This window comes from Amphibalanus amphitrite, unplaced genomic scaffold, assembly GCF_019059575.1.
Source record: "Amphibalanus amphitrite isolate SeventyFive unplaced genomic scaffold, NRLGWU_Aamphi_draft 000454F_arrow, whole genome shotgun sequence".
In the NCBI taxonomy this organism is placed as follows: Eukaryota; Metazoa; Arthropoda; class Thecostraca; order Balanomorpha; family Balanidae; genus Amphibalanus; species Amphibalanus amphitrite.
The window spans coordinates 297,412-324,158 of NW_024881948.1; the positions used below are offsets into that span (position 1 = coordinate 297,412).

A 26,747-nucleotide genomic window follows, 5' to 3' on the forward strand; every position below is an offset into this window, starting at 1 on the left:
CATGGCGTTCCCCGCGCCCTCATGGCGTCCCCGCGCCCTCATGGCGTTCCCCGCGCCCTCATGGCGTTCCCCGCGCCCTCATGGCGTCCCCGCGCCCTCATGGCGTTCCCCGCGCCCTCATGGCGTCCCCAGCGCCCTCATGGCGTTCCCCGCGCCCTCATGGCGTCCCCAGCGCCCTCATGGCGTTCCCCGCGCCCTCATGGCGTTCCCCCTCGCCCTCATGGCGTTCCCCGCGCCCTCATGGCGTTCCCCGCGCCCTCATGGCGTTCCCCGAACCGACCTCCATACATGCTTATTTCCCTTGCCACTTATTTACCGCATCAGATCAGTTTCCAGGTCACCAGATCACACATCGCAAGATTCTTTTCTGACCAAACCTATTCAGAAAGCGGTAATTCCTCTGTAACCCAGCCGTTTTAACCTATCATTCCGGAACAAACCAATCGCTAAAATTAAGCAACTCTAAATCACCAACGTTAAACGTCCCCTACCACTGATGCCTTAGCCAATAATCCTACTTGCACGTTTTAAAATGAGCTTAGGCCCGAATACCATCAGATCAATCATAATTGCATATTCAATCGTGCAACCCAAACCCGTCCCTGTTTCCCATCACCCGCACGTGTAGACAACCGTGTCGGTGAGCTTATCACACACAGGGGTGTCACATGCATAGACAGCCTCGCAGCCCCTAAAACTTGCGCCGACCATTGTACGCCAAATCGGTATCACTCATCTCATACTCGGCTCGTAATCCATCCTAAAGTAACCTGTCCAAAAAACATTAATTGCGACCATGTTAGCACGCACATCGGACGCTGAACCGGGTTTTCGAACTGTACCCAATGACGTCATCAAAGGGTCGGGATAAGACTTTAACTATCCTCAGACGCGAGCGCGTACGAATGGTGCACTCTGCGCCGGCATGTCAAGAGTCCTGTGTCAATGACGTCACTTATCGATGGTCAAGGCAGGAGTGGATCCGATGACGTCATCAAATGTTCCGAACGAGTCCTTTTCCTACTCTCCAAGGTAAATGTATATGAATGGCATGACCAGCCCGACGTACCGAGGGCTCCGGGCCTATGACGTCACTCATCTGAGGGCACTGCTGGCATTATGCCCATGACGTCACGAGGACGATCACCGCGTGTTTCTCAGTTACCCTGAATAGTGGGCGCGGTCCGGGAGAGCACACGCGGGCCGGTGCTATGGCACCCGTCAAATACACAATTGGAGCGGCCTGCATGGCCCCCGGAGGGCACCGAACGACGAAATCTCCTTTCACATTGCCTGAGGGCAGATGTCACGCCCTTGACAGCGATCGGCCAGTTCTGCAGTGAGCTTTGCAGCCCTTTACTGGGATAGAACCAGTAGCTGCCCATAACGCACCACCGCCGCCCTCTGGGACGGGCTCTGCTCCCCGCTGGCAGTTAATCCCCTTTTAATGACCGCCCACTGGGGTCGGGCGGCTGCCTTCTGCTTAAGAATGGCGCGGGACGCCATGCCAGCCGGTGTAGGATGGCCCTCTGGACCGTCTCCAGGAAAGGGTGATGCTCTATTACGCCACGGGGTGGCGCGCAGAGCATATTTGGCGATGACCAGTGCCGCGCATCACCCAGGCCAGAGTGACGTCATTCAGGGGTGACCGTCGCACTGGACCACCCGTCAACTCGGTCGGCCAGCTCGGCAGCGAGCTCGGCAGCGGGCTAACTGGACTGGAGGCACTAGCCGTCCATACGGCACGGCCGTCCGCTGTTCCCCTCTTGGGGTCTTCCCGACCAGACGGCGGCCTGCCCTGACCCGGCGCCGGCCGGCTGGTATGCGCTAATGACCTGTCGCCGCCGCGACCCGAGCGGACAATGAGGATTATCGGGGTGCGGGCGTCTGCTCGGCACAATGGCTGCTCGGGCCACGGGGACCGTTTCTGTCTGCCACAGGCGACAAGCTATTGCGAGTTCGGCGCGCTGGGCACCTGTTGTACTGATCGTTAACCATCGTGATTCCTCTCGTATTATGTAAACAATTGACAGCACCCGCAATGTAGGGAACTTCCACGGCCATAATTGAAAGGGAAGACGAAGGATAAAGGAGAGAGAGATGGAGAGAGAGTGAGAGAGAGAGAGAGAGAGAGGGAGAGAGAGAGAGAGAGAGAGAGAGAAAGAGAGAGAGAGAGAGAGAGAGAGAGAAAGAGAGAGACGAGGGAAGTGGATGATGTGAGCGTTTTTAGGGAAGGGCTAACTACAGGGAAGGGGAGCCAGACAACCAGACATTCATGGACGGTCGCCAGACGCACCGACCGACATTTTGACAAATCCACGGACCGACAATCTAACCCATTTGACAGAAGGACGTGCAGACAATTGGACCGACAAACCGACGGGGTGGCTAGCGAGACAGGTCGACTATCTCACCGACTGGATGGCGTGCAATCTGACGAATAAACAGACGAACGGGCTGGCAGACCGACAGACTGACAGGCCAGACCGACAGACAGATGGGCTGACAGAGAGACAGACAGACAGGCAGACAGACAGACAGACAGACAGACAGACAGACAGACAGACCGACGACTCATCGATCGACTTGACGAGGACCACAGTTGGGAAGGTGGCGGTGTTGATTATTTACACGCATACTTGAATGCACTGTAAAAATGGATCAACTTCAGTGTCCGTTAAATGCTAGATGACTTGAATGATCCTCGGGTTTAATCGGATTATCCAGACCATTCTCAACTAATATAATGCCCTAATTGAACAACTAACCGCATTGATCTCCTCCTTTACAAACAAAAGTCCATGTTCAATCGTTCTTTGACAGCGTAATTAATTGCTCGTCACTGACCTGGCTCGGCCACGACACGCTCCCGACGCGCGCCCGGCCGTCCGTCCCGCTCCGACTCGCTAATCCGCTGCTCCGCCCGGCCCGTCTGATCCCTTCCCATGCGGCAGACCGCCCCCGCATACCTTCCGAGAGCCCAGCTGACCGACACCGTACGGCCGCGGGGTGAGTGATTAATGGCACGCGATTGTTCCTATTCTTTCCTTGGATAATATAACAATCACCAGGACAGCTAATGATCTAAATGTGTAGCGTACTACTGCATTTTGCCGTGTCGTAAGGAATCTGAACGCAAAGCAATTCTGTAAGTCGATCGAGGCGATATCGAGCTATTCATGAATTATAAGAACAAGTCGGATTGCTTCCCATCAAAGGTTCTACTTTACTTTGGAGACCGAACTATAATAACAGTTAAAATTTAACCATAAGCACGTCCATTTCACTTACGTTATTAAAACCACAACAAGGAAACGGCAAAACACAAAGTACAGCGTCATGGCACGTAGATTATTTCAAACTATTTGAAAATAAGGACCTAACAGATGCTGCATAAGACAAATTATTAGCTGATCAGATAAGTCTGAGGTGTGAGCTACTGATTCTATACCGAAATTAACCTGAGATATCCGAAATGAAGGCCGGTAAATGACGATAATGGACTGACGATATTTTGCAACGAGGTAAAGAATTAACTGGAAGCTGAACAGAAAAAAAACAAAAAAACAAACAGAGCTAGGAGATTTAAAGGCTGGGAAACTTAGTTACGGAACCGCCTTCACCAAACTGTACGCCATCAGTGATCAGCCGACCGGCCGGCCGGTTCAGCCGCACCGCTAGCACAGACGCTGATGTGAGACAAATCATTTGTGCCGCCGGAATCCTCGTGATTAGTGGACTCATCATGTGTCCCGCTGATACCCACACCATATTCCCCCAGTCTTGTCACCTGCAAGGCCCACTGAAGTGTCCCGGCCCTACCATAAACGTGTTTAAACTCCCCGATCGCTCCCCATTTGTGGTCTCATTTCCCAATTAACTCTGAAAGAATCGTTCCACTATCCCCGGTTTTATTCACAAAGGCGAAGAGATCAAATTAGCCAAAGACTTTACACCGACCAATTCGAAAGAGAAATCGATATCAAATTTCAGATAACGGCGCTAATAACCTATTTCCCTAGGAGCTGGTGGTACGAATGGCAAAACCAAAGTAACGAACTGCAATCAAACCCGGAGGCCGGACGATAGGCCAGTCAGATAATTAACACGCGCAGACAGAGAGCATTCTCCCCCCCCCCCTCAGAGATTAACCCGGGGGGCACCTCTGATGAGCGGGGCAGAGCCCGACCACGACGCCACGCCACAGTGCCAGGTGTCAGGGCACGCCTCCCCTGTGATCCTGCTAATGAACCCATCGATTATCCCCACACACCACGCTCACACACTCACACCTATTCTACTGTCCCCTCTAATCAGATCCATCAGTAACCAATAAGGCCGGATTAATCACCTCAGGGAGAGAGAGAGACCAGGGCGGCAAACAGGGCACATGATAAGGAAAAGATGGGCTGAGCAGACTTGTGCCACCAGTGCTAACCTTTTGGTGCTGGGTGCCAAATTTGATACAATGGCTGGCTGGATGGCGCTGAGCTGACCGTTGAATGACGAGAGATTGAGACGAGCAGACGAGGCGTGGTACCGGCGCAGACTGCGAATGTGACCGGCGAGCAGGTCTTGGCTCCCGTGCAGGGACTTACTTGTTTACTGGCGTCAGCCCTCTGGGTCGTCGAGCCGGCGGCGGGAAGCTGGCCATGATCGGAGAGATAGAGATGAGGGCAGGCGCCAGACGGCGCCGACCCGTCCACCTCTTGCGTCACCACCGACTGGACTGTGCTCCACTGTCTCTCTCTGTCCTTGTGTCCTCCCTCCTCTCTCTTTTCCGCCCTTTTTGTATCCCTCTCGCCGCCTCCTCGGACCATCTTCTGAATCCTCAACTTTGCTCCGCCCCTTTTCTTCCGATATCGGTTGCGTGTTCCGTCAAAATGGTCCATTTTCCCATAAGTTTGATCCCAGTTTGGAACCTTGACTTGCCCGGTTTCCGCAGCGTACCCTCCGGCAGGCCGTAGTCATGGTGATACTCCATCTTTGAGGATGCTCCTCCCATTTCGAATTACCTTTCCTCTGATAGGTGGGAACTCATAAGCTACCACCCCTTCCCACGAAAATGTAGCCTCAGGGCCAGCTGTCACGGCATCGTTGGCCCCGCCCACATTTCTCTCCTCCATTCGAGTAGAGTCCTTCTGGCTGCGTGGATTGCTCTGTTGGTCCGCCCAATGTGCCTTACAGACTGGTAGGGATTGCTTCTTGGATATATTCGGTGATCCTGTGAATTTGAATGAGAACGGCGCAGATGTACCGCGCCGAGCGCCCTTTACCGTGACACCGGACTCACGGCGTCGGTGACTCCGATCGGCTGCTCTACATTTCACCGGAGTTTTGGCTGAGCAAAGCGATCTGTATCCTTTTCTTTCTTGTTACCCTTGTAATCAAAACTGGTGGTAGCGCGCGTCCTCGGATTGTTGTCTTTCTTTCAGCCGTTTGAGTAGTGATGTGTTCCTGTCGATCAGACGCCGCCCCCGAGAGGTTATAGTTTTTTTTCTTCATCCGGTTTCTGCGTCGGTTGCACGCTCCCCAGACCCTCCTGGAATTTGATGACCTTTTTGCCGAGCTGGCGGTACTTCAGAACATCTTCTTTGGCCTTCAAACAGGATTTTTCTTTTCTCTCTCTGCATTCCTTCTCTTTTTGTCCTTAGCCGCATTCCTGACGTCGGTCGCTGGGGAAGGGGAGGGCGGCGCGGCGGTTCCGTGTTTTTCCGATGGCGCTCGTATCCGGGTTATCTGGGAACGACGCTGGCCACCTGGTGGGGTTTGGGGAGGGAATCGAAAGGCGACTTCTTTCCCAGGGAGAGCTTCGCCAAAGCAGGTGCGGCCCGGTATTATGTTCCTGCCACTGCGTGTTTTCCAGGCGGTTCCGTGTTTCTGATGGGTGCAGGTCCGGGTCAGTGGCATGTCATTTCGTCTGTTCAGCTTCGAAAATTGATGTGTTTGCTTCAAAACTGCCCTTGTGTTCCGTGTCTGAGGCGCAGCTGCAGCGATTTGAATCTGTCGCCGGGTCGTATTCTCCCGGGAATAGGGTAATAAGGACAGCTGGGCGGCGGGTACTGGCGTTATGTCCCTGCCATTGCGTGCTTCCCAGGTGGTCCCGTGTATTTTTCTTCTTTGGTAGCACGTATGTCCGGGTCGGTCCCCACTCCCCTCCTTCGGTGATGGTCCGGCTGGATAAATGGCTGGCATCGGGGTGCCGAACTTGGGACCAAGTCCTGTCTTCCCGGGTTCAACTGATTAATGAATCGCCACTGGCCCGGCATGCTATTTGCAGACTTTAGATCCGGGTTCCCACGAAGTGGGGGGTGGTCGCCACAGTGGACCCTTGTTGTCAAAGCCGGAGGCCCCCTCGTGCCCTGTCGGCGGTCGGCTGTTATGACCGCTTTTGGCCGCTGACGCCGCGCAGCTGTCGTGGCGGGTGTCTGTTTGAAGCAGTTTGCTTTTGTGCCGAAACGTTTGAAATGTTAGAACCGAGAAATACAATGCTTGTAAGAGTTGTTGTTCAGCAGACGGGCGCCGATCCCGGATCTCGAATAACGGTACTACGCCCGTTATGCCGCTCCGACACCCTTTTGACGATGTGGCCGGGCTAAAAATGGATGTTTTCGATATCTCGGCGCGGTGGGGACTGGTGGCCAGATGGGACGCTGATCGGCCGTAGCGCCGTAGCCCGTGTTTGCAGCCAGGAACAGAACTAAATTGAAGTTAGAAAAAGGTCTTCGTTGCAGCCAATGACGCTATTTGCAAAAATGATAGAAAATGCAACCGCACAAACGTTACATTTTCTATCCTCTTCTTTGAGTCGTGCCGCGGGGTTGAGTTGTAGTCTTATGTTGAGGTCCGAAAAATTGGCAAAATGTAACCGCCAGCGTTACATTTTCTATCCTCTTCTTTGAGTCGTGCCCCCACGACTCGGAGTAGCTGTCTGCAGTAGAAAGAGGAATTGTGCGAAAGGATTGCTGGCGATAAGGATGGGGAGGACAAGGATTGCACCCTGCTGCTTGGCCTCTCCGAACCGTCGGTGTCACTGGTCCTAGTCACCATCGACCCTGCAAACATAGAATTCATGACCCATAAAAGGTCGTACATAGAATCCCCTTATACATACATAGAAACTAATTAACCTTACGCGCAGTCAAAATTTCTATTATGAAGCTTATGATTTCGCCAGATCTAGTGTGATGTAATAGAACTACCGGCATAATCGCACGACACAAGCACCACAAATTCACACACGGACACACACATTACACTGCAGGATATTTACATTAAACGAAAAGTCTCTCGGGTAGGTCGCGTGGCCCTTCGCTTTCTGCCATCCTTGCAGACTGGCTAGGGTACTAGGCCTGACGCTTTGTCCGGATTCCGATGATCTGGCCGGCACGAGCTGCTAAGATTCGAGCACTTTGCGGTAGGCAGCCCCCGCATCCTGTAGCCGGGAGGGCCAGATGAGGCAAGTGGATGCTGCCCCGGCAGTTGCCACGGCCCGCTCCATTGCTGGTCCGTCGCCTGCTGTCGTCATTGTGGGCGGCAGCGCCGGCGGGCACGGCCCCCACGAGACGAGGGAGCGCCTCGGCAGCCATCTTCGCCAGCTCTACCTCCAGCCCGTCGCCTGCCGTTGTCGGTATAGGCGGCAGTGCCGGCGGGCGCGGCCGCTAGCGAGACGAGCAAACGCCTCGGTAACCAACCCCGCCAGCACCGCCTCCATCCTTCTGGAAACCAGCTCCTCCTGTAAATGAAAGAGCGGGGAGGGCAGGCAGAAGACCTTTCGGCGATGATGGCGACGCCGAGGGATGGTCCTCCGTCACGCCCTCCTTTCTCAGACAGCTTTGCCTCGGCCGTGATCTGCTCCCAGTTGTCGTCCTCTTCTCGGGATCTTCCTCTCACCAGCTCGTAGTCCGCTCCAGTCTTTCCCGTTCCATTTTCCTCTACTTCTGGTAACTCCGCCTCTTGTGATTCCTCTCCTCCGCCAGCTGCTCCACCGCTCCAGTTTTCGGGTCCTGTTCCCTCCGCTCAAAATCGCCATTCGTTATGATGCCGCTGCCAAAAGTCTATCCTTTGATTCAGACCACCCTTCAACATCTTCCGGGATGATTTTTTTTTCAGTACTACAACATCTTCATATATGCCCCCAGCCAACAACTGCCACAATCATACCTTCGCATCCAGTAACATAAAGCCGTCATCAACCCCTAAACTGCCAAAACGTCTTCCTTTGTAATTTAGGTCAGCTTTCAACATCTTTAATAGATAAACGAATGCTCAAACCTTCAACATCTTCATATCCCCAGCCAGCCAGCAAAGCAATACAGTTATTGTCCAAATCAAACATTTGCCATTAACGTTTAATTTTAGCCGCCCCTGTGTTTATACCACTGCAAAGCCTCCTTTCTCTTTCGGGTTAACTTTCAACATCTTCCTTGATAAACTAATGCTCAGACCTTCAACATCTTCAGATCTCCAGGAGCCTCTGGCCAACCGTACGCCGCAGGGAACACCGGGCACACCTGTCACCTGAAAAGTCTCCTGGAAAATCCGTTCTTGCGATTTTCGGTGAAACAACTTTTTCGGTTCGGCTATGCATGTCAGCACACCGACTTCATGCTACCAGGACATGACCACGCCCCACGTTGGGCGCCAAATTTCTTGTAGCGGGGCTCGGCTGCAAGATATTTTATTTGTTGAGATTTGCGAGGCTGGTCAGTCACTGGGGCACATAGGCTGCTACACTGTACGGTGATGGGTCATTGGGTTATGGGCATTCAAAGAGGATAATTTACTCAGGTTGACTGCCCGAGGCTCTCTCTCAACCCGGTCGGGGCCCCCATTAAACATATTTTTAAGGTGTGATATCCGAAAACACTTGACATCACAGCAACTGCACGGAGGCGGATAACTCCCACTGGATATAACGCATTCATGCCTCCACACGATCATCCTTCACCCATGCGCTCATTCACGTCCCATGCATACAGATAAAATGTCAGATTTCCAGTCTGATCCCTCCCTATTTTCCTAACTTCCCCCAGTGGTGTACAGAAGCTCGTTAAATGTAAGCATACTAAATGTTTAAGTTTAAAACCATGACATTGTCGAACATCATTTCCTGGAGACGGTCCAGAGGGCCATCCTACACCGGCTGGCATGGCGTCCCGCGCCATTCTTAAGCAGAAGGCAGCCGCCCGACCCCAGTGGGCGGTCATTAAAGGGGATTAACTGCCAGCGGGGAGCAGAGCCCGTCCCAGAGGGCGGCGGTGGTGCGTTATGGGCAGCTACTGGTTCTATCCCAGTAAAGGGCTGCAAAGCTCACTGCAGAACTGGCCGATCGCTGTCAAGGGCGTGACATCTGCCCTCAGGCAATGTGAAAGGAGATTTCGTCGTTCGGTGCCCTCCGGGGGCCATGCAGGCCGCTCCAATTGTGTATTTGACGGGTGCCATAGCACCGGCCCGCGTGTGCTCTCCCGGACCGCGCCCACTATTCAGGGTAACTGAGAAACACGCGGTGATCGTCCTCGTGACGTCATGGGCATAATGCCAGCAGTGCCCTCAGATGAGTGACGTCATAGGCCCGGAGCCCTCGGTACGTCGGGCTGGTCATGCCATTCATATACATTTACCTTGGAGAGTAGGAAAAGGACTCGTTCGGAACATTTGATGACGTCATCGGATCCACTCCTGCCTTGACCATCGATAAGTGACGTCATTGACACAGGACTCTTGACATGCCGGCGCAGAGTGCACCATTCGTACGCGCTCGCGTCTGAGGATAGTTAAAGTCTTATCCCGACCCTTTGATGACGTCATTGGGTACAGTTCGAAAACCCGGTTCAGCGTCCGATGTGCGTGCTAACATGGTCGCAATTAATGTTTTTTGGACAGGTTACTTTAGGATGGATTACGAGCCGAGTATGAGATGAGTGATACCGATTTGGCGTACAATGGTCGGCGCAAGTTTTAGGGGCTGCGAGGCTGTCTATGCATGTGACACCCCTGTGTGTGATAAGCTCACCGACACGGTTGTTTACACGTGCGGGTGATGGGAAACAGGGACGGGTTTGGGTTGCACGATTGAATATGCAATTATGATTGATCTGATGGTATTCGGGCCTAAGCTCATTTTAAACGTGCAAGTAGGATTATTGGCTAAGGCATCAGTGATAGGGGACGTTTAACGTTGGTGATTTAGAGTTGCTTAATTTTAGCGATTGGTTTGTTCCGGAATGATAGGTTAAAACGGCTGGGTTACAGAGGAATTACCGCTTTCTGAATAGGTTTGGTCAGAAAAGAATCTTGCGATGTGTGATCTGGTGACCTGGAAACTGATCTGATGCGGTAAATAAGTGGCAAGGGAAATAAGCATGTATGGAGGTCGGTTCGGGGAACGCCATGAGGGCGCGGGGAACACCATGAGGGCGCAGGGAACGCCATGAGGGCGCGGGGAACGCCATGAGGGCGCGGGGAACGCCATGAGGGCGAGGGGGAACGCCATGAGGGCGCGGGGAACGCCATGAGGGCGCTGGGGACGCCATGAGGGCGCGGGGAACGCCATGAGGGCGCTGGGGACGCCATGAGGGCGCGGGGAACGCCATGAGGGCGCGGGGACGCCATGAGGGCGCGGGGAACGCCATGAGGGCGCGGGGAACGCCATGAGGGCGCGGGGACGCCATGAGGGCGCGGGGAACGCCATGAGGGCGCGGGGAACGCCATGAGGGCGCGGGAAACGCCATGAGGGCGCGGGGAACGCCATGAGGGCGCGGGGAACGCCATGAGGGCGCGGGGAACCGGCTTGAGTTCCGGGGCCGACCAGGTGACATTAAATACCACGCGTGCGGAGCACGTGAGTGCTGCCAACCGACACTGGCCATGTCGTTGACAGCCAAGTAGCCACCGGCGCGCATTAGTAATTTCAAGTAGGATCTTGTTCGACAATGTCATGGTTTTAAACTTAAACATTTAGTATGCTTACATTTAACGAGCTTCTGTACACCACTGGGGGAAGTTAGGAAAATAGGGAGGGATCAGACTGGAAATCTGACATTTTATCTGTATGCATGGGACGTGAATGAGCGCATGGGTGAAGGATGATCGTGTGGAGGCATGAATGTGTTATATCCAGTGGGAGTTATCCGCCTCCGTGCAGTTGCTGTGATGTCAAGTGTTTTCGGATATCACACCTTAAAAATATGTTTAATGGGGGCCCCGACCGGGTCGAGAGAGAGCCTCGGGCAGTCAACCTGAGTAAATTATCCTCTTTGAATGCCCATAACCCAATGACCCATCACCGTACAGTGTAGCAGCCTATGTGCCCCAGTGACTGACCAGCCTCGCAAATCATCAAAACAAATAAAATATCTTGCATAGACAGCTACTCCGAGTCGTGGGGGCACGACTCAAGAAGAGGATAGAAAATGTAACGCTGGCGGTTACATTTTGCCAATTTTTCGGACCTCAACATAAGACTACAACTCAACCCCGCGGCACGACTCAAAGAAGAGGATAGAAAATGCAACCGCACAAACGTTACATTTTCTATCCTCTTCTTTGAGTCGTGCCGCGGGGTTGAGTTGTAGTCTTATGTTGAGGTCCGAAAAATTGGCAAAATGTAACCGCCAGCGTTACAACCTACATACTGTGACCTTTACTGACCTTCATGCCCTGCATCCGGGACATGGCTCGCAGCGGCCGGAGCGCTCGGAGCGTTCGCATGGTCTTGAAGGCCTGCAGGCCGGCCTGTCCGGCGAGTGTGGCCACCAGATTGATGAGCGACACCTGTCGGCCGCGGCAACAGGCACCGTCAGATATCGAAGGGTGAGTCATGGTCCAAGCGCGAGACGATGGTATGTGGCCCGGTGGGTGAAAATTATTTGCCATGGAGACACGGGACAAAGGTGGTCCATCGAAAAATGGTCCGATGGGACAAAAAGCTAGTCGTGATGCTGAAAGGCTAGTTAAAGTTGAACTATTACAAATTATGATCAGACAAATAGAAATGTTGGGATTTCTGATGTGTTCATCTACGACCCTTTTGCATACTATTTCTTCGACGGCATATATGAAATGCTACAGATTAGTTCAAAACCATACCAAAACGAGTAAGTGCCTTACCATCACAATGAGGAAGTCCAGCCAGCACCAAGCGTTCGTGAAGTATTTCTTGAACCCGAAGGCCAGCCACTTGACCAACATCTCGATGAAGAATATCACGGTGAAGATGCGGTCCATGTAGTAGAGAATGTCTTGCAGCACGGGATTGTCCTTCAGATGCACGTCTTCTAACGCCTGTGGGACAAATAAAACAGTTATTTAAGCAGGGTAAAGTTTTCCCACTTAGCGCTTTCGGTATGGGCCAGATATGCTTTTCAAACTATTCTAAATCCCTTGTTATCCGAAATCGCTGTGGATAATTTTATCATCAAATTACCTGTTTGGTTCTTACTCATCTAAATCGTGAGTCATAATAGCCGTTTTCACGACGGGCTATCCGGCGAATGCACCTGATTTCACCAAATCTGCACCTAATCTCTTTTACAGCAAATATCTTCATTAAATTTATTTCAGTGTTTTAATCGATGATGCTCCCTGATAATATGACAAAGCAGGCACATAAGCAATTAGTGCAACCCTAGCTGATAGCTGCTAAGAGACACACTGAACCTGATTTGACCAAATCTGCACCTAATCTGTACCAGATGTGCACCAAATGTGTACCAGATGGCCGTCGTGAAAACGGCTAATAAGCATCATAATATTTATCAAAGTTGTAATCAATCACCGAATAAACAAATTTCAGCGTTCGTGACGTGTCTTTAACACGAACCTAACCGTACCCTTCCATCACGACTAAATTTCTACCCGGTAATTCGATGTTACTGACCAGCGCTCCACTGCTGAGCAGGATCATGACGATGACGGCCGTCTCGAAGTACTTGTTCTCGATGAGCCGGTACGTCTTGAGCCGCAGCGTGGCCCAGCCCTGCCAGAAGGGCGAGTTGGGGCTGCCGCGGCACGACGGACACCGCACGTAGAACGCCTCGGTGAAACAGTCGGCCGGCGCGTCGTTGGCCTGCACGTTGTCAGACGTGGTGTCCATCACTCGGCCATTCTCGTCCAGCTCGTCGCCGTACACGCCTGAGGGCACACGGAGGGTCAGGACAGAGGTCACACACCTGAGGGCGCAAGGAAGGTCAGGACACTACCTGAGGGTGAACGGCGGGCTAGGTCACGCCTGAGGGCAAATGGTGCGTCAGGGTACTGTCTGAGGGCAAACGATAGGCAGGGCACTGACACTGACACTGCCATTTCACTGATAATCTTTTATCTTTATTACCATTAAGATGATCACATAAATGAAGCCCATGGTCTACGCTATCGTCATGCTAATGTAGAAACCAACCACATAGCCTTACGGTTCAGGGCCTTTTTCTTCAAGCGATCACACACATTCAGATATATTTCTCCTTGTGTGATCCGTGTGGTCTCCGTGTAATCGGCTGATCTGCTAAGAAGAAGGTGGGCGCCATGTGCGCGCACGTACCGCTCTCCAGGTCCTCCCTGTTGCGCTTCTCGAACGAGTCGATGCTGGAGCCGCTGCCGTAGTGACTGCCCTCCTCCAGTCGCCGGTTCTTGTGGCTGCCCAGAGACTTGTTGCTGCAACAGGCCCGTCAGCGGCAGTGTAAGAGGTCTGCGGTACGACACCACTCGCAACCCGCCTTCACTTCAAACATGTCAAGGTGCACATACGTAAACCGTTTATAGAGCCTATCTGTGCGAATACTGAGCCCGCTGCTCTCACAATGAAGTCGTCGTACGCTGCACTGTCTCCGCACCTGATACAGTCGGGCTCGTTGAATATGACGGCGTCCGTCGGCGGCATGACGATCGAGTTGGCGACGATGGCGTGACTCTTGTCGGTCGGTGAGCCCGTCAGAGCCATCGCCTTCCCATCTGCGGAACCGGTGGGGACACTTGTGTTAGAGGTCAGCGTCCACAGTCGCGAGCTGAAGGGTCTCAGCTGAAACCTGAATGCTAATAGTGGCTGCTTATGACTGCGTGAGAACTCCAGTAACAACAGATAATAGGTATGTCTGTTGTATGCTACAGGTTGACGGAGAAGGAAAACTGTAGGTACATCAGAGTGAAAACACCAATCTTAGCGTCCCCAAGAATGAGCGATGTCTTTCTAAATATCACGAATGGGGTATCTAGTCAATGACTCAGCTACCTACCACGTAACGTGATGTCATAGTGACAGTAGGTATTTCTTATGCAAAAGATCAAAGTGACAGGTTGGAAAAAATCAAAATTGCTATCATAATGTAAGTAGGAATTTCGGCAGCGAGCGAGATTGTGTGCGGGGAGTTTCACAATTGTACATAAAAGTCTAGAAGAAGAAATAAGCTACGAAGCATAACTACCATTAAGGCTAAAAGATAAGGCGATATATTATGCAAATCGCAATACATTGTTTGGCTCTCAGTTTGGTACTTTATTTTATTTTCAAAATGGTAACTGAACTTAGTCACTTTAGGTACAGCAATGTATAATTGTTTAACGTGTTAAGATGTTGATATTAATGACCTTGATCTTTTAATTGTTTACACTGCACTTATATCAAGTTGAACGAGTGGGCATTAAATGCAATTGTCAATTGTGACAACAGGCATGTCTGCAGCCAAAGCCTTTTTTATTGAACATGCTTACTCACGCTATGTAAGGTATGGGGACCTTGTGAATTTACTGCGACAGGGAACTTCATTTAAATTGGTTATAGCCAAGACGTTGCAATAATCCGGGCACGGACGTGAGGGGAAGATAAATGTCTTAAAAAAAGACTTTTTGAAGATAACTGTTGCCCTTAGTTATATGCATGCAGTGCTAAGAATGACTTAGCTTCAACTAGTTTGAAGCAAACCCTCGGCCTCATGCACCTTCATTCCTTGTCCGACGTCAGTTTGTTTCTAGCGTGCTCTATGTTCAAGCCGTTTTAATAGCCCATGCTGCTTAGGTGAGAATGAGAGACTGGGAATTTGATGAAATACAAAGAAACGATATTCAACTTTACAATATCTGCACCAGAGACAATATTGAAAAATGCAAAGGAAAACTGCCGAAGTCAAACCAGATTCATCCAAAGTTCCTTTTCCAATGGTGCCATTGCATCGCAATGCCGTGCCATGTCGACCGCTTCGGACCGACATTACACTTCGTCTCAATGATTTCCAGCATGACTTTGAGTCGCCATTGAGGGCCGGACGGGCCAGGAGGCGGGGCAGGGGCGGGCGGGGCAGGTGAAGACGGGGCGGGACGGGGGCGGGACGGGGGCGGGACCAGCAGCGGCGAAGCTCCGCCCACCAGCCAGTGCGCCGCCGCCGCCGCCGCCGCCGGCACCGCCTCACACAGCCGCTATTTGAGTTCGGAAGTGGCCAAAATGCGATAACTCGTTAACCAGTTGACATTTTGCCAAGGAATTTTTATTGTATGTGAAGTCAACCGTAAGGTCACATATGGGAACGTATGAGCATCCATGCTGATACATCATTGCCGTAAAAAAATATTTTTGCTTGTAATCCGCGGATGACGGGTATATCCCATAACGTGGGTGACTCGGGAGGGGATTCTGCATAGCTTCCCTGCTGTCTTCGAAACTACTCGTTCAATACTAAAAGTTCAAACGGCTTCTGATAGGAATAGCTGATAAACGAAACCTAACTTTGTCACAAAAGGTCATGGAAAGGTCATGGGTCACAAAAGGTCATGGAAAGGGTCATGGAAGGAAATGTATACATTTTTAAGGTCATGCGACACATCTTTAATGATCCATTTCGGCAAAAGCATCTACAAATGATGTCATCTGGGTCGTCCGATTCGAAACTATTTCCATTCGACAAATCAAGGTCAGGTCACGGCGAGGTCAAAAAGGTCAAATTTTGAAGTTGAGCATTATCAACAAAAAAGATGTGCATCGGATGCAATTTGAGCTCTGGAACACGATGATGCTATTCATTTTGGTTTTCGATGTCAAGAACGTACTGAAATTGCCTTTGCAATATCGAAAATTGTGATTAACTGACTACGGTAAAATGCAAAAGCCAATAACATTGCCATTTCTGAAGATATCTGACTGAAACTTTCCAAAAGCAATGCAAATGTTACATACAAAAGCCAATGACGTTCATTCTGGTCGATGGCTGCTCCCCAAAACTCTGAATGTTATCAACCATATCGGACATTCTTACGATATTCTGTTGGCTGGATGTCTTTTTACTTTATTGAATTTGATCAGACTACATTCTGTTAAGACGACGTACATTTATTGGTCACCAGAAAGTATACCCACAAGTCATTCGACAATCGACAACCAACAAATGCAATCGACACGAGCGTCGAGCACCCCTCAGCACAAGCAACTGCCGGGGGCGATTAGACGGACCGCGCTCCTCTCTCGCAGCTGATTGGTCAGCTGCCGAACCGCACGGACGTCAGCTGCACGGCCGCCGCCCGGCCGACCTGACCGGGGTCGGCCGGGCGACGACCTAGCGTCACTAGAACTGCAATAACTTTTGCCGGCAGTGTGATGCCGACCTAATTTTTTCAGCAAATGAATCACAATTGTACGGTATATGTTATGGACGTTGTCTCGATGTGAAGCACGCTGTGCGTTTTTTGGTAGGCCTATGTAAATATTTAAATCCTCAAGCCCTTCTGCTTTGTGCAAGTGTGCAACAATTAGCTTATAATAACTGATTGGGAAGTTTTTTAGATGCACTTTTGTTACCAATGGATTCCGCACATTTTCCCCTTTCAGCTGATATCTTACTTACGCATTTTCAAGCAAAGAATATGACAGGAGACTCGTCAACATTTACATGAAAATCGCAGCACAAGTTCGGTCTCACGGAGCAAAACAAAACGGTGTTCTTTGGGAGCCCACCAATCTGTGCCAGAATGAGTAATATTTTTTCTGGATGATATTTTATACAGTCTGATCAATTTACGACCAGAAAATGTGAGAAAATCACGCTTTAAAATTTGTCGAAAATTAGGGTATTGGCCACTTCTGAACCCTGATAGCGGCTGTGTGCGCCGGCACCCGTCAGCCAAGCGCGCGCACACACGAAGAAGGCGGCGCGGGGGCGGGCTCGGCTGCAGCGGACACTGACCTAACTTACCGTTGCCGAGCTCTCTTCCAGGCGCCATTTCGACCAGGGTCTTACCAGCAGCACCGCTCTCCTCACCATCGCCGTGAGCTCGCGCGTCTGAAACGGGCGGCACACAGGTCACGGCTACCTTCACAGTGCTACGGTCACGGCTACAGTAATACAGCCACAATTACCCTGAGAACTGCCGTCACATAGTCACAATTAGCATCACAAAAGCGTGGCTATACCATATTGCCAAACAGCTACAACTTACAGCCACGGTAACTATCGAAATCACTGCTACCGTCACAAAAGCCTGAGATCTGATTGGCCCCACGACTCACCACGTGACTGGTCCGAGATCTGATTGGTCAGCTTGGCCCGGAGCGCCTTGAGCCCGTTCAGGATGGAGTTTTTAACCCAGCGTTTGAAGCGTCCTATGCGGTCGAAGGCCTCTGCCAGTTTGTTGGTGTCGCTGGAGCTGGTGGGGGCCGCTGAGAGGTTGGAGGCGCCGAAACTGCTCAGGAGCAGCGCTAAGAAGAGACTGAGTACCTGGCGACAGCCAACCGGGCCGCGTGGGTGGGCTGGGCTGGCGGCGGGAGCGGGCCGGGTGGGACACCGCGGGTTCGGAGTGGGTGGGACGGTGGGACAGCGCCGTGTGGGACAGTTTGGGACAGTGGGACAGTGCGGGACTGGGCCGGGTGGGACAGTGGGACGCTGCACGGCCGGGCCGGGTGGGACAGTAGAACGTCTGGGACCTGACCGATGTGAGGCACAAGGGGGCGGCACATACACAGCAAAAGACAAACGACAGAAGAGGGGAACAAAACCGTACCTACCCACATTGAACGTTCATACATTAGGTGGACCGTTTTTACAACGCATAGACGAATATTGACAGCTGCGACTAACTAAGCAATGGGAACCAAACTACGAGTAGCTAAACAGCTTCCGGGAACCACTTATTTCTTATGTTTTTGGCAGGAACAGATTTGCTTATTGTCCAAAGTGTAGGTAGACTTGACCATCCATTGCTGACAGGTTCTGTAAATTATCCCGCGCGGGGCTGGGGGGTAAATTTTACCCACCCTCGCGAATTTTTGCAATAAGTCAAAAACGGCGGCGCGCAGCGCCGCCAAATTTTCAGTACCTTTTCTTACATCAATTTGACACGTTCCCTGAAAATTTGAGCGAAATCCGTCGGAAAATTTTTGAGAAATTGACGTTTTAGTGACGTCATGTTCGCCATTTTCGCCTAAAAAACGGCAAAATTTCAAACGCCGCTAACATCTTCATTTTTAAAGGAATCAAGACGTAACAAAAAAAGGTTATACGTAATTCTACTTTGTATATCAAATGGCCATCTGGGTTTTTTGAAAATTTTGGATTTTGGCCAAACTTTTTTCAAAAAACTGACTTTTTTGGTTAAATAATTATAAAATCAAAAATTTTGAGTGTATCGAAAAAACCGGAATTTATGTCAGAGACGTGGTCTATGTGCACCTACATACCAATTTTTAGAAGAATCGGTTCAAAAATGTGGGAGTTATTAGAAATTTCATGACGTCACGACACACAAAAATTTTGAAAAATGAATTTTTGGGAGGTTCTAGACCTCGTACGGAAACAAAAATAGCACCATTCGATTCGCCGTGAAAAACTGCATCAGATAGACACCTTTTTAGGCCTTAACAACCAACTTCAAAATTTGACCTTACTTGACCTGACCTTGACCTGACCTCGACCTAAAATTCATCCAGATGTGGTCCATATCACCTATTGAGTGTGCCCATTGAATTCTATGAATAAAATGACCCATAAAGCATGTGTCGCACATGCCCTTTTCTATATTTTGTTTTTGGTGACCTGACCTGACCTGACCTGACCTTGACCTTGACCTCTGAATGATATTGTATGCAGCGAATATTGTCTTGGTAGCCTAAGAACACGTTTTGGGCAATCAGTCTCAGTCCATTCTTCGGCAACTACGGTGCAAGGCCGATACTGTAGAAACTTGCAATTTGTACCCTTGACCTGACATTGACCTTGACCTCAAGGCTCAAACTTTAAATTAAGTACATGTTTTTAGTTGTTCGTGATGAGATCTTTCGATTGGCGTTTGAATTTTCCAAATCGGACCATTAGTTCGGAGATAACAGGGGGGGGGGGGGTAAAATTTACCCACCCCCAGCCCCGCGCGTTCGGCTGGAGACCCCAGCCCCGCGCGGGTTATGATAGGTATTTATGGTGATTGATCGACTTTGGAAGCAGCTCTTTCTTGAGTTCACCGCCGGCAGAGTAAGTACCAATCTTACGCCCATTCAGTGCCCTAGTCAGCACTTACCTAGTGGCGGCCGGCCACTTACCACCAAGTTGGCTATGACGACCGTGGCCAGGAAGAATGGTACGCAGAGCGAGCCGCTGACTTTGAGGCAGTCCCACATGGACTCGATCCACTCGCCGCACAGCACTCTGAACACGATCATTATGCTGTGCATGAAGTCGGTGAAGTTCCACCGCGGTACCTCGCCGCTCGGAAACAGGTGTTTGTTCTCTGCAAATGATGGAAGGGTTAGTGTATCAGAACTAATTCATTAAATGCCGTTCAAAGGCAAATACCTTATTTTTGATGGCACAGGCACGCGCAATCCAAATCACTCTAGCATCGGTGTGTTTTACATACCTACCCTCTAAAAATGGGTTCATACACTGAAACTTGATAGCATATGCGTCACGTTGGCCTTTTACTGACCTACGTAGTTTTTGCCGAACAGCTGCATGCCCATGACGGCAAAGATGAAGACGATGATGCAGAGGACGATGGTCAAGTTTCCGATGGCGCCCACCGTCTGGCCCATGATGGAGATGAGCAGGTTCAGCGTGGGCCACGACTTGGCCAGCTTGAACACTCGCAGCTGGCGGAGAGACGAAGCACGCTCAAATCACCGTATCATAGACGATGCAATGAGGCACACGTTGCGCATCGGTATTCAATCGGTTATTTAAGGAATTTAATCAGCTGTATCGGTACTAATCAACTACCAGGCATAAAGCAGCAGGAGTTGAATACAATCCCCGACCCGACTCTCTGTTGCACAAGGTTGACGTTTCCCGCCTATCATCTCTCAGCGTCCATCATCCCTTTGACACTTACCAGACGGAAGGAGCGCAGCACCGACAGGCCCTTGATGCCCGAGAGTCCGAGCTCGACCAGCGACAGGAACACGATGATGAAGTCGAACACGTTCCAGCCCTCCTTGAAGTAGTACTTGGGACTCATGGCCACCAGCTTCATGGTCGCCTCGATGGTGAATGTGGCCGTGAAAAACTGAAAGGGCACCGACAGTGGGTTTTAGGTGGGGTTTGTTTTGGTGAAGTTTGGTGAGTGCTACACTGTCCTTGGTATCTAGTTTTACTTTCAGGTGAATCATTTTGCATACATTCCTTCCAATTATCCACGATCGACAATTGAAATTTGCATGTCACTGGCTTGCAGGTTTGTTATATTACATGAATTTCGTAATATGTCTCATATAGTGCGTTTTGTGGCCAGTTATGAGCTACTCTCGCCATCGGCCCCTCACCCAAACAATGGGGCGATTACACCACTGATTGCGCGCGGAGGCCGCGGCCACTCACGTAGTTGCCTCGCGAGAGGAAGTTGCTCAGGGAGTCGGACATGTTGTACTGGTCCAGCGCCATGAACAGCGTGTTCACGACGATGCAGAGCGTGATGAACAGCTCGACGAAGGCGTCAAACACCACCAGGCCGATGAGTTCCTGCAGTTTCACCCAGGCCCAGCAGCAGTCCCACACGCAGAAGATGTCGATGAACTTGGTGGTGAACATCTTGCACCTGTCCTTGAAGGTGATGTCCTCCTCCTCGTCATCTTCCAGATCTGGAACGGCGATAAAGACGGACGGGTAAAGTCGGAGCTCTGAAAATCGGCCAGCTTATCGGCTATCGACGCTCTTTGGCGCTAAGTGTCTGTTATGGCTAAAGTTCTACACATGTATGTAAAACAATTATGAGATGAAGAAAGCCACGCGCTCACGAGCTGCCTTATGCAGCTGCACAGAGCACCATTCGTCCTAGGTGTGCGTACCACAGACTTGTCGGCTGGGCCGGCGGCCCCTCGCTTGGGAGGCCTGCTCGATAATGTTGTTGAGCACCATTAAATCTGAAATCAGAGCAAAATAGACGAGTCACTTCCTGGAAAAGGAAATACAGGGGAATAAGCGATACCATGTGATACATACCAGCCCATTCAATGAATTATTATGAAAACTGTACACATAAATACCTATAATCTCTTTAATTAAACATGACACTCATTTATCGAAGGTTCTTCCATAAATCTAATTTATCAAATGTAATGTTAAGCTCAGAGAAATCCACAAAAGGCAAATGAATATCGAATTCCGAGATTGGGTCGGCCTGTCGTAAAGGGACGGAGTCGGCCGGCTGCGCCGATATACTGAAAGACGGCGCCGATCCCGAGTAATCGCAAGCCTGCGCCCACCTTTCATATCGACGGAGTCGGTCGGCTGCGTCTGCACCGGCTCCACGAACGGGTTGGGGTTCTCAACGGGCCGCGTCCTCGCCTGCAGGTCCGTGGCCGGTGTGTCCTGCGGACGGGGAGGACGGGGAGTCCGTCAGTTCATCCGTCTATCCACGGAGCTCGAGAGGGAGCAAACGCCAGCGGCTACAACTACCAAACTACGCAGCACGTCAGTCAAAGTCAGTCGTTCAGTAAGATGAAAGGAACCGAGTATTATTATGAGCGCTGAGTTGAGTATACATTCCTTATTTATTAAAAAGATGATCGAAATCGGAAAACTTTTAATGAATCGGTGAACACAAGGGCGACTTATGCATGCTTAACGTTATTTACATGTGCATCATTTTAGACAAGATCTGCGATTATTCGCGTATTCAAATTGACCCTGCTACACATCGCGTAGAATGAAGATGTTTGATATCCAACTACTTCAAAAGGCAAACCTAAATATGCTACATGCAAAAGTTGTGATATCCTTTTCGAAGCAAACTTACACTAGTTCAATTAGAGTAATTGCATACCGATGGTCACACTAACAACAGGAAATATTACACATAAAGCATTCGAAACGCCTCCTCATGCCAGACATCAAACAAAAGCGCCCCACGCTATGGTGAAAGCTGATTGCATATTGAATGTAGGAATCTTCAATCTTCATGTCTAGTTGTCCAAAATGGCATAGTAAAAAGCGTCTTCCAAGTTCCCGCATCCTCGTTTCCCAGCCAGCTAAATTGATTTATTTTTGCTATTCTTTTTGACGAAATTTAGAGCGCCGACTGCTGCTACTGATTCGTGCTTTGAAATGATTTAAACCAAGCATAACGGTTTGTTAAATGCATAAGGGTTTGTTAAAGTTAACCCGCGACCTGGTGGGGGGGGGCTATTTTTTGCCCCCCCTCCAGACTTTTCGCTATATCTCCAGAACCGCTCCGCCGATCGTCACCAAACGTTCAGTACCCTCCCGGACATCAATTTTACACATTGTGACCAAAAATTTTTCCAAAGGCTATGATAGGTTGGCCGGAAATGACGTCAGAGTGACGTCATGTTCTGCCGTTTTCGACCCAAAAAAGGGTTTCGCGGGAAGAGCTGTCAGGCCTATAGCTTTGCGAATACAGAAAAATGATAAGGACATAAAAGCTGTAGATTGGACAGGGCTACAAAACTGCTATCTCGGATTTTTGAAATTTTTGGATTTTGACCCCCAAAAATCAAAAAATAGATTTTTTGAATATAATTATCGAAAAATCCAAAAAGTTTTTTGAATTTCGCAAAAACCGGAATATATGTGATAGTCCTTACCGCCGTCAATCCACATACCAAATTTGAGATTGATACCTCTTTTTTTGGCGAAGTTATAGCGAAAAAACTGTTCAAAATTGATGAAGTCAAATTTTTTAAATTCAATTTTTAGCAATTCTAGACCCCGTAGCGCAAAACAAAGACCACCATTAGACTCCCCGTGACGAGCTGCATCGAATCAATACCCATTTTATTCAAAACTATCAACTTTAAAATTTGACCTTTTTTGGCCTGACATTGACCTGACCTTGACCTGAACTTCACCAGAAAGTGACTTAAGCCGTACCTGATAGTCTTATAACCAACACCATTGTGTTGGAAATGAAAAATTGGCCATAAAACATGTATCACACAACCTTAGTAAAGTTGGGCTCATGTGACCTGACCTGTGACCCTTGGTGACCTGACCTGTGACCTGACCTGGTATTGCCAGTGACCTCTAATAGCAACATATCTACTAGGCAACTGACGCCCTACCGCTGATTCTCGACAAAATGCGTTTTTCTCGGCGTTATAGCGCATTCCCTAGAAGACCCGTGAACGGTGAAACATTTCATCTTTGACCTGACCTGTGACGTCATCGGTGACCCCGAGGTCAATGAAATTTGGTTTCCCTCGACAAATTTGACAGGCCTTTCGAACGCCGTTTGAATTTTGCGGATCCGTCCAGTAGTTTCGGAGATACGAGGGGGGGCAAAAAATAGCCCCCCCCCCCACCAGGTCGCGTTATAAACAGACCCCACCAGGGCGCAGGTTAAAGGATCAACAAAAAGGGCGTAAAAAACTCAGGGTAAAGCAACTTTACAAAAATATTCTAAGACTACATCTAACAACCGAATGGTTGAAATCATGCCAGCCACATACACATAAATCAACGACATTCATAAAGTGTTTTTCAAATCCCAATATCCCCAGTCGCTACGATCGACTGGGGATGACATAAGTTGAAGATTTATTCTCAGATATAACAGAACAAAACTATCCACTATCTCTGGCCTCTGACAGCGACTGGGATGCATGCGTCCATAATTACATAGCATGCGTCTATTATGATAGCATGCGGCATCACTCTAGATGAATATAAAAAAGCTGAAAAGCATAGTATTCATCATGCAAGAGCCAAAAGCTTTCCGCTGAAAGCTAAGCCAAGTGAGGTCGACCGGAGCTGTAAGCAAAGGGCTACGGGTCATGCTTCCAACATACGCGACGTGCAAAATATAAGCTGGCCAGTCTGTGACCATGATGCACTTATGTAGGTAAACAATCCTTCGGATAAGCGACTCCCGAGGGCCCAATGGTGGACAAGCGTGGGTGGATAGCATAGCGAAATCGGGACTTCTTCTGCCGATGATTGGTCGCTCCCAGCAATGCTATGGTTGTGTTGGAACGGCGTAAGTCGACCATGTGAGTGCTGAAGGGCTTTCTGACCAGCCCTTCCAAACGGCGCCCGGAATGTAGGCCAACGATATTAGCTTTATAATTTCATAGCTTTGGGAGTTCGGTTGGCGAACGTTTCATAACCCCATTGTCTTCGAAGTGTCTTAAGCTGGTTGCCAGAGTGCTGTTTTGAAAACCGAAGTCATTCAAATATGTACGGATAGAGCATAAGTAAGGCGATAGACGATTTTCGTCTCGGCTGAGCTGAGTTGAGCACCGATGTGCGGCGTGCCAGTGGGCAGCGATGCGTTGCGGTCGATCTTTAGACAATACTGAGTTGAGCTAGCCTGTCGGCCGGGGAGGGATGCTTGGGTGCCTTGGGGCAAAGTGACGGCCGAGGAGGGGCGCTTCTGTTTGGGTGCCTGGGGCGGGGGACTGCCGTGAAGGGGTGTTTGGGAGCCCGGGGGCAGAGGCCGGCCGGGGGAGGGTGTTGCTGTTTGGGTGCCCGCGGGGGAGAGGCTGGCCGATGGAGGGGTGTTTCCGTTTGGGTGTCCGGGGGCTCGGGTCGGTCGGCCGATGGAGGGGTGTTTGGGTGCCCGGGGCAGGGGTGGGCCGGTCGGCGGTGGCCGGTCGATGGCCTACCGCCGCCGGTCCAGCGGCGGTGCTATTTCGGGCACGGTCCGATGACGCCGATCAGCCGCAGCCCGAGGTGGCCGCCGCCAGGAGCTAGGCGGGCTCGATCGGACCGGGTACAGGTCTGAGGTCAGCTGGGCGGGCTCGATCAGACCGGTCTGCTTTCTCAGGTCAGCTGGGCGCGGCCACAGGTACGGGCCACAGAGCAGCGGGCCGCTGCAGCCTCACACTGCGCCGGCGGACACTGGTGCTCGGGCGGCACTGCCTCGGTCGATAGCGGGCGCCGTACTTACTGCTGCCAAGCGACTGCGGCGGGGCGGCACCGGCGGCGCCGGCGGCCGCAGCGGGCCCGGGTCAGAGGTCTGCGGCAGAGGGCTCCCGTCACCGCACGGCCACCGCCTCACCCGGCGTCAGGACGGCAGAGAGAGGCGGAGAGGGGAGCTAGACAGAGGCGGCGCATGAGTATGTCGTGTGGGGGCACACACAGCGCCCTGCAGAGGCCAGGCGAAGCGGCCAACAAGCCGGCGGTCGGTCGGTGCGGCCGCCAAGCGGGCGGGTGCGGCACTGCACACAGGTGTAGGTCGGCAGGTGGGCGCGGCCGTCGGCGGCGCGGCCGGCTGCCGCAGCCATACTCACCCGCGCCGGCTCGGCATCAGCATACTGAAACTGCAGCTCATGGCCGAACACCTCTCGGATAATGTTGTCTATCACCTCATCGCTACCGTGGGTGGCGGCGCCGATGGCCCCGCTGCCGGCGCGCACCTTGGAGAAGGAGGCGGTGCGCTCGGTCAGCAGCCGGTGCCGGGAGGCGGGACAGGAACGGTAGGAGGCGGACGCCGGCGCTGCGGCCAGCGGCTGTCCGCCGGCGTCCGGGAGAGGCGGGCGGCAGGGTGAGCCCGCGGCGCCAGTCACCGGAGCGGTAGCAGCCACCAGCGCTGTCTGCTGGTAGCTATCAACAGCCGGGGGCATGCCTGCGGGAGGGACTAGCCAGGCTCGGGCGGGCCAAGCTAGCGCGCCGTCAGTCGCGACAGCCGTGGCAAGACAGAAGTAAAAGAGAGGTACAGAGAGAAAGAGACGAAACAGCTCGCATGACAGTCGGTCGGGAGAGATGGTGAGCGGGCAGCAGCCGCGCCGCCCTGACCCATGCACGTCTACGACTGAGCTGGGCATGCGCGGCGCCTCGGCGGCCGTACTCACGCAGTCGGGCTGCATCTCGGCGGCGTCGGCGGGCGGCGCGCGCCGCGAGCGCAGCTGCGACTCCTTGGTAAGGCCTCTTCCATTGAGCAGGTCGCCGTGCGAGTTGTAGGAGCGCCGCGAGCCGTGCGACGTGTAGGAGCCGTGCCGCGAGCCGGCCAGCAGGCTGGACGGCTGCTGCTGGTACACGGGCAGCACCATCGTACCGTTCTCCTCGGACATGGGCGTCACGGCCGCCGAGTCGTCCGCGTACGGCAGGTGCTCCTGCGCGTCCATGTAGGTGGACAGCACGAGCGGCTTTCGGTCGCCCATCTTGCGGCCGTTGGCGGCGCGCCAGGTGAGCTGGTGACTGCCGCGCGAGCCGCGCCGCAGGTTGAATGGGGAGCCGGGCAGGCTCAGACTCCCCTGCAACAGTGGCGGCCGGCGCCGGTGACGGCCGCGCCGGCGCAGCACACACACGAGAGGCGGCGCGGAGGCGCGGAGTGCTCTCAGCTCAGCGTGGAGACGCGCCCGGTCACGGCGGCCGCGCGGGGCG

At 51.7% G+C, this 26,747-nt stretch overlaps 1 protein-coding gene across 5 annotated transcripts in view; it reads right to left on the minus strand.

The window, feature by feature from the left end:
• The window catches only part of LOC122391787 (sodium channel protein para-like), a 93,997-nt gene that overhangs the window by 17,378 nt on the left and 49,872 nt on the right, over window positions 1–26,747 (minus strand). For 4 of the 5 annotated variants that reach the window (XM_043386033.1, XM_043386030.1, XM_043386032.1 and 1 more), the window contains 14 exons: window positions 26,216–26,617; window positions 21,668–21,773; window positions 21,251–21,325; window positions 20,784–21,043; window positions 20,299–20,472; window positions 19,897–20,059; window positions 19,511–19,698; window positions 17,489–17,696; window positions 17,166–17,261; window positions 13,833–13,950; window positions 13,541–13,653; window positions 12,881–13,134; window positions 12,112–12,285; window positions 11,653–11,775 (listed from right to left, as the gene is read on the minus strand). In XM_043386033.1, the coding sequence (XP_043241968.1) occupies window positions 11,653–11,775; window positions 12,112–12,285; window positions 12,881–13,134; window positions 13,541–13,653; window positions 13,833–13,950; window positions 17,166–17,261; window positions 17,489–17,696; window positions 19,511–19,698; window positions 19,897–20,059; window positions 20,299–20,472; window positions 20,784–21,043; window positions 21,251–21,325; window positions 21,668–21,773; window positions 26,216–26,617 (2,454 nt within the window). The remainder of the gene's footprint in view (window positions 1–11,652; window positions 11,776–12,111; window positions 12,286–12,880; window positions 13,135–13,540; window positions 13,654–13,832; window positions 13,951–17,165; window positions 17,262–17,488; window positions 17,697–19,510; window positions 19,699–19,896; window positions 20,060–20,298; window positions 20,473–20,783; window positions 21,044–21,250; window positions 21,326–21,667; window positions 21,774–26,215; window positions 26,618–26,747) is intronic. The other variant, XM_043386031.1, reaches the window with a different exon arrangement.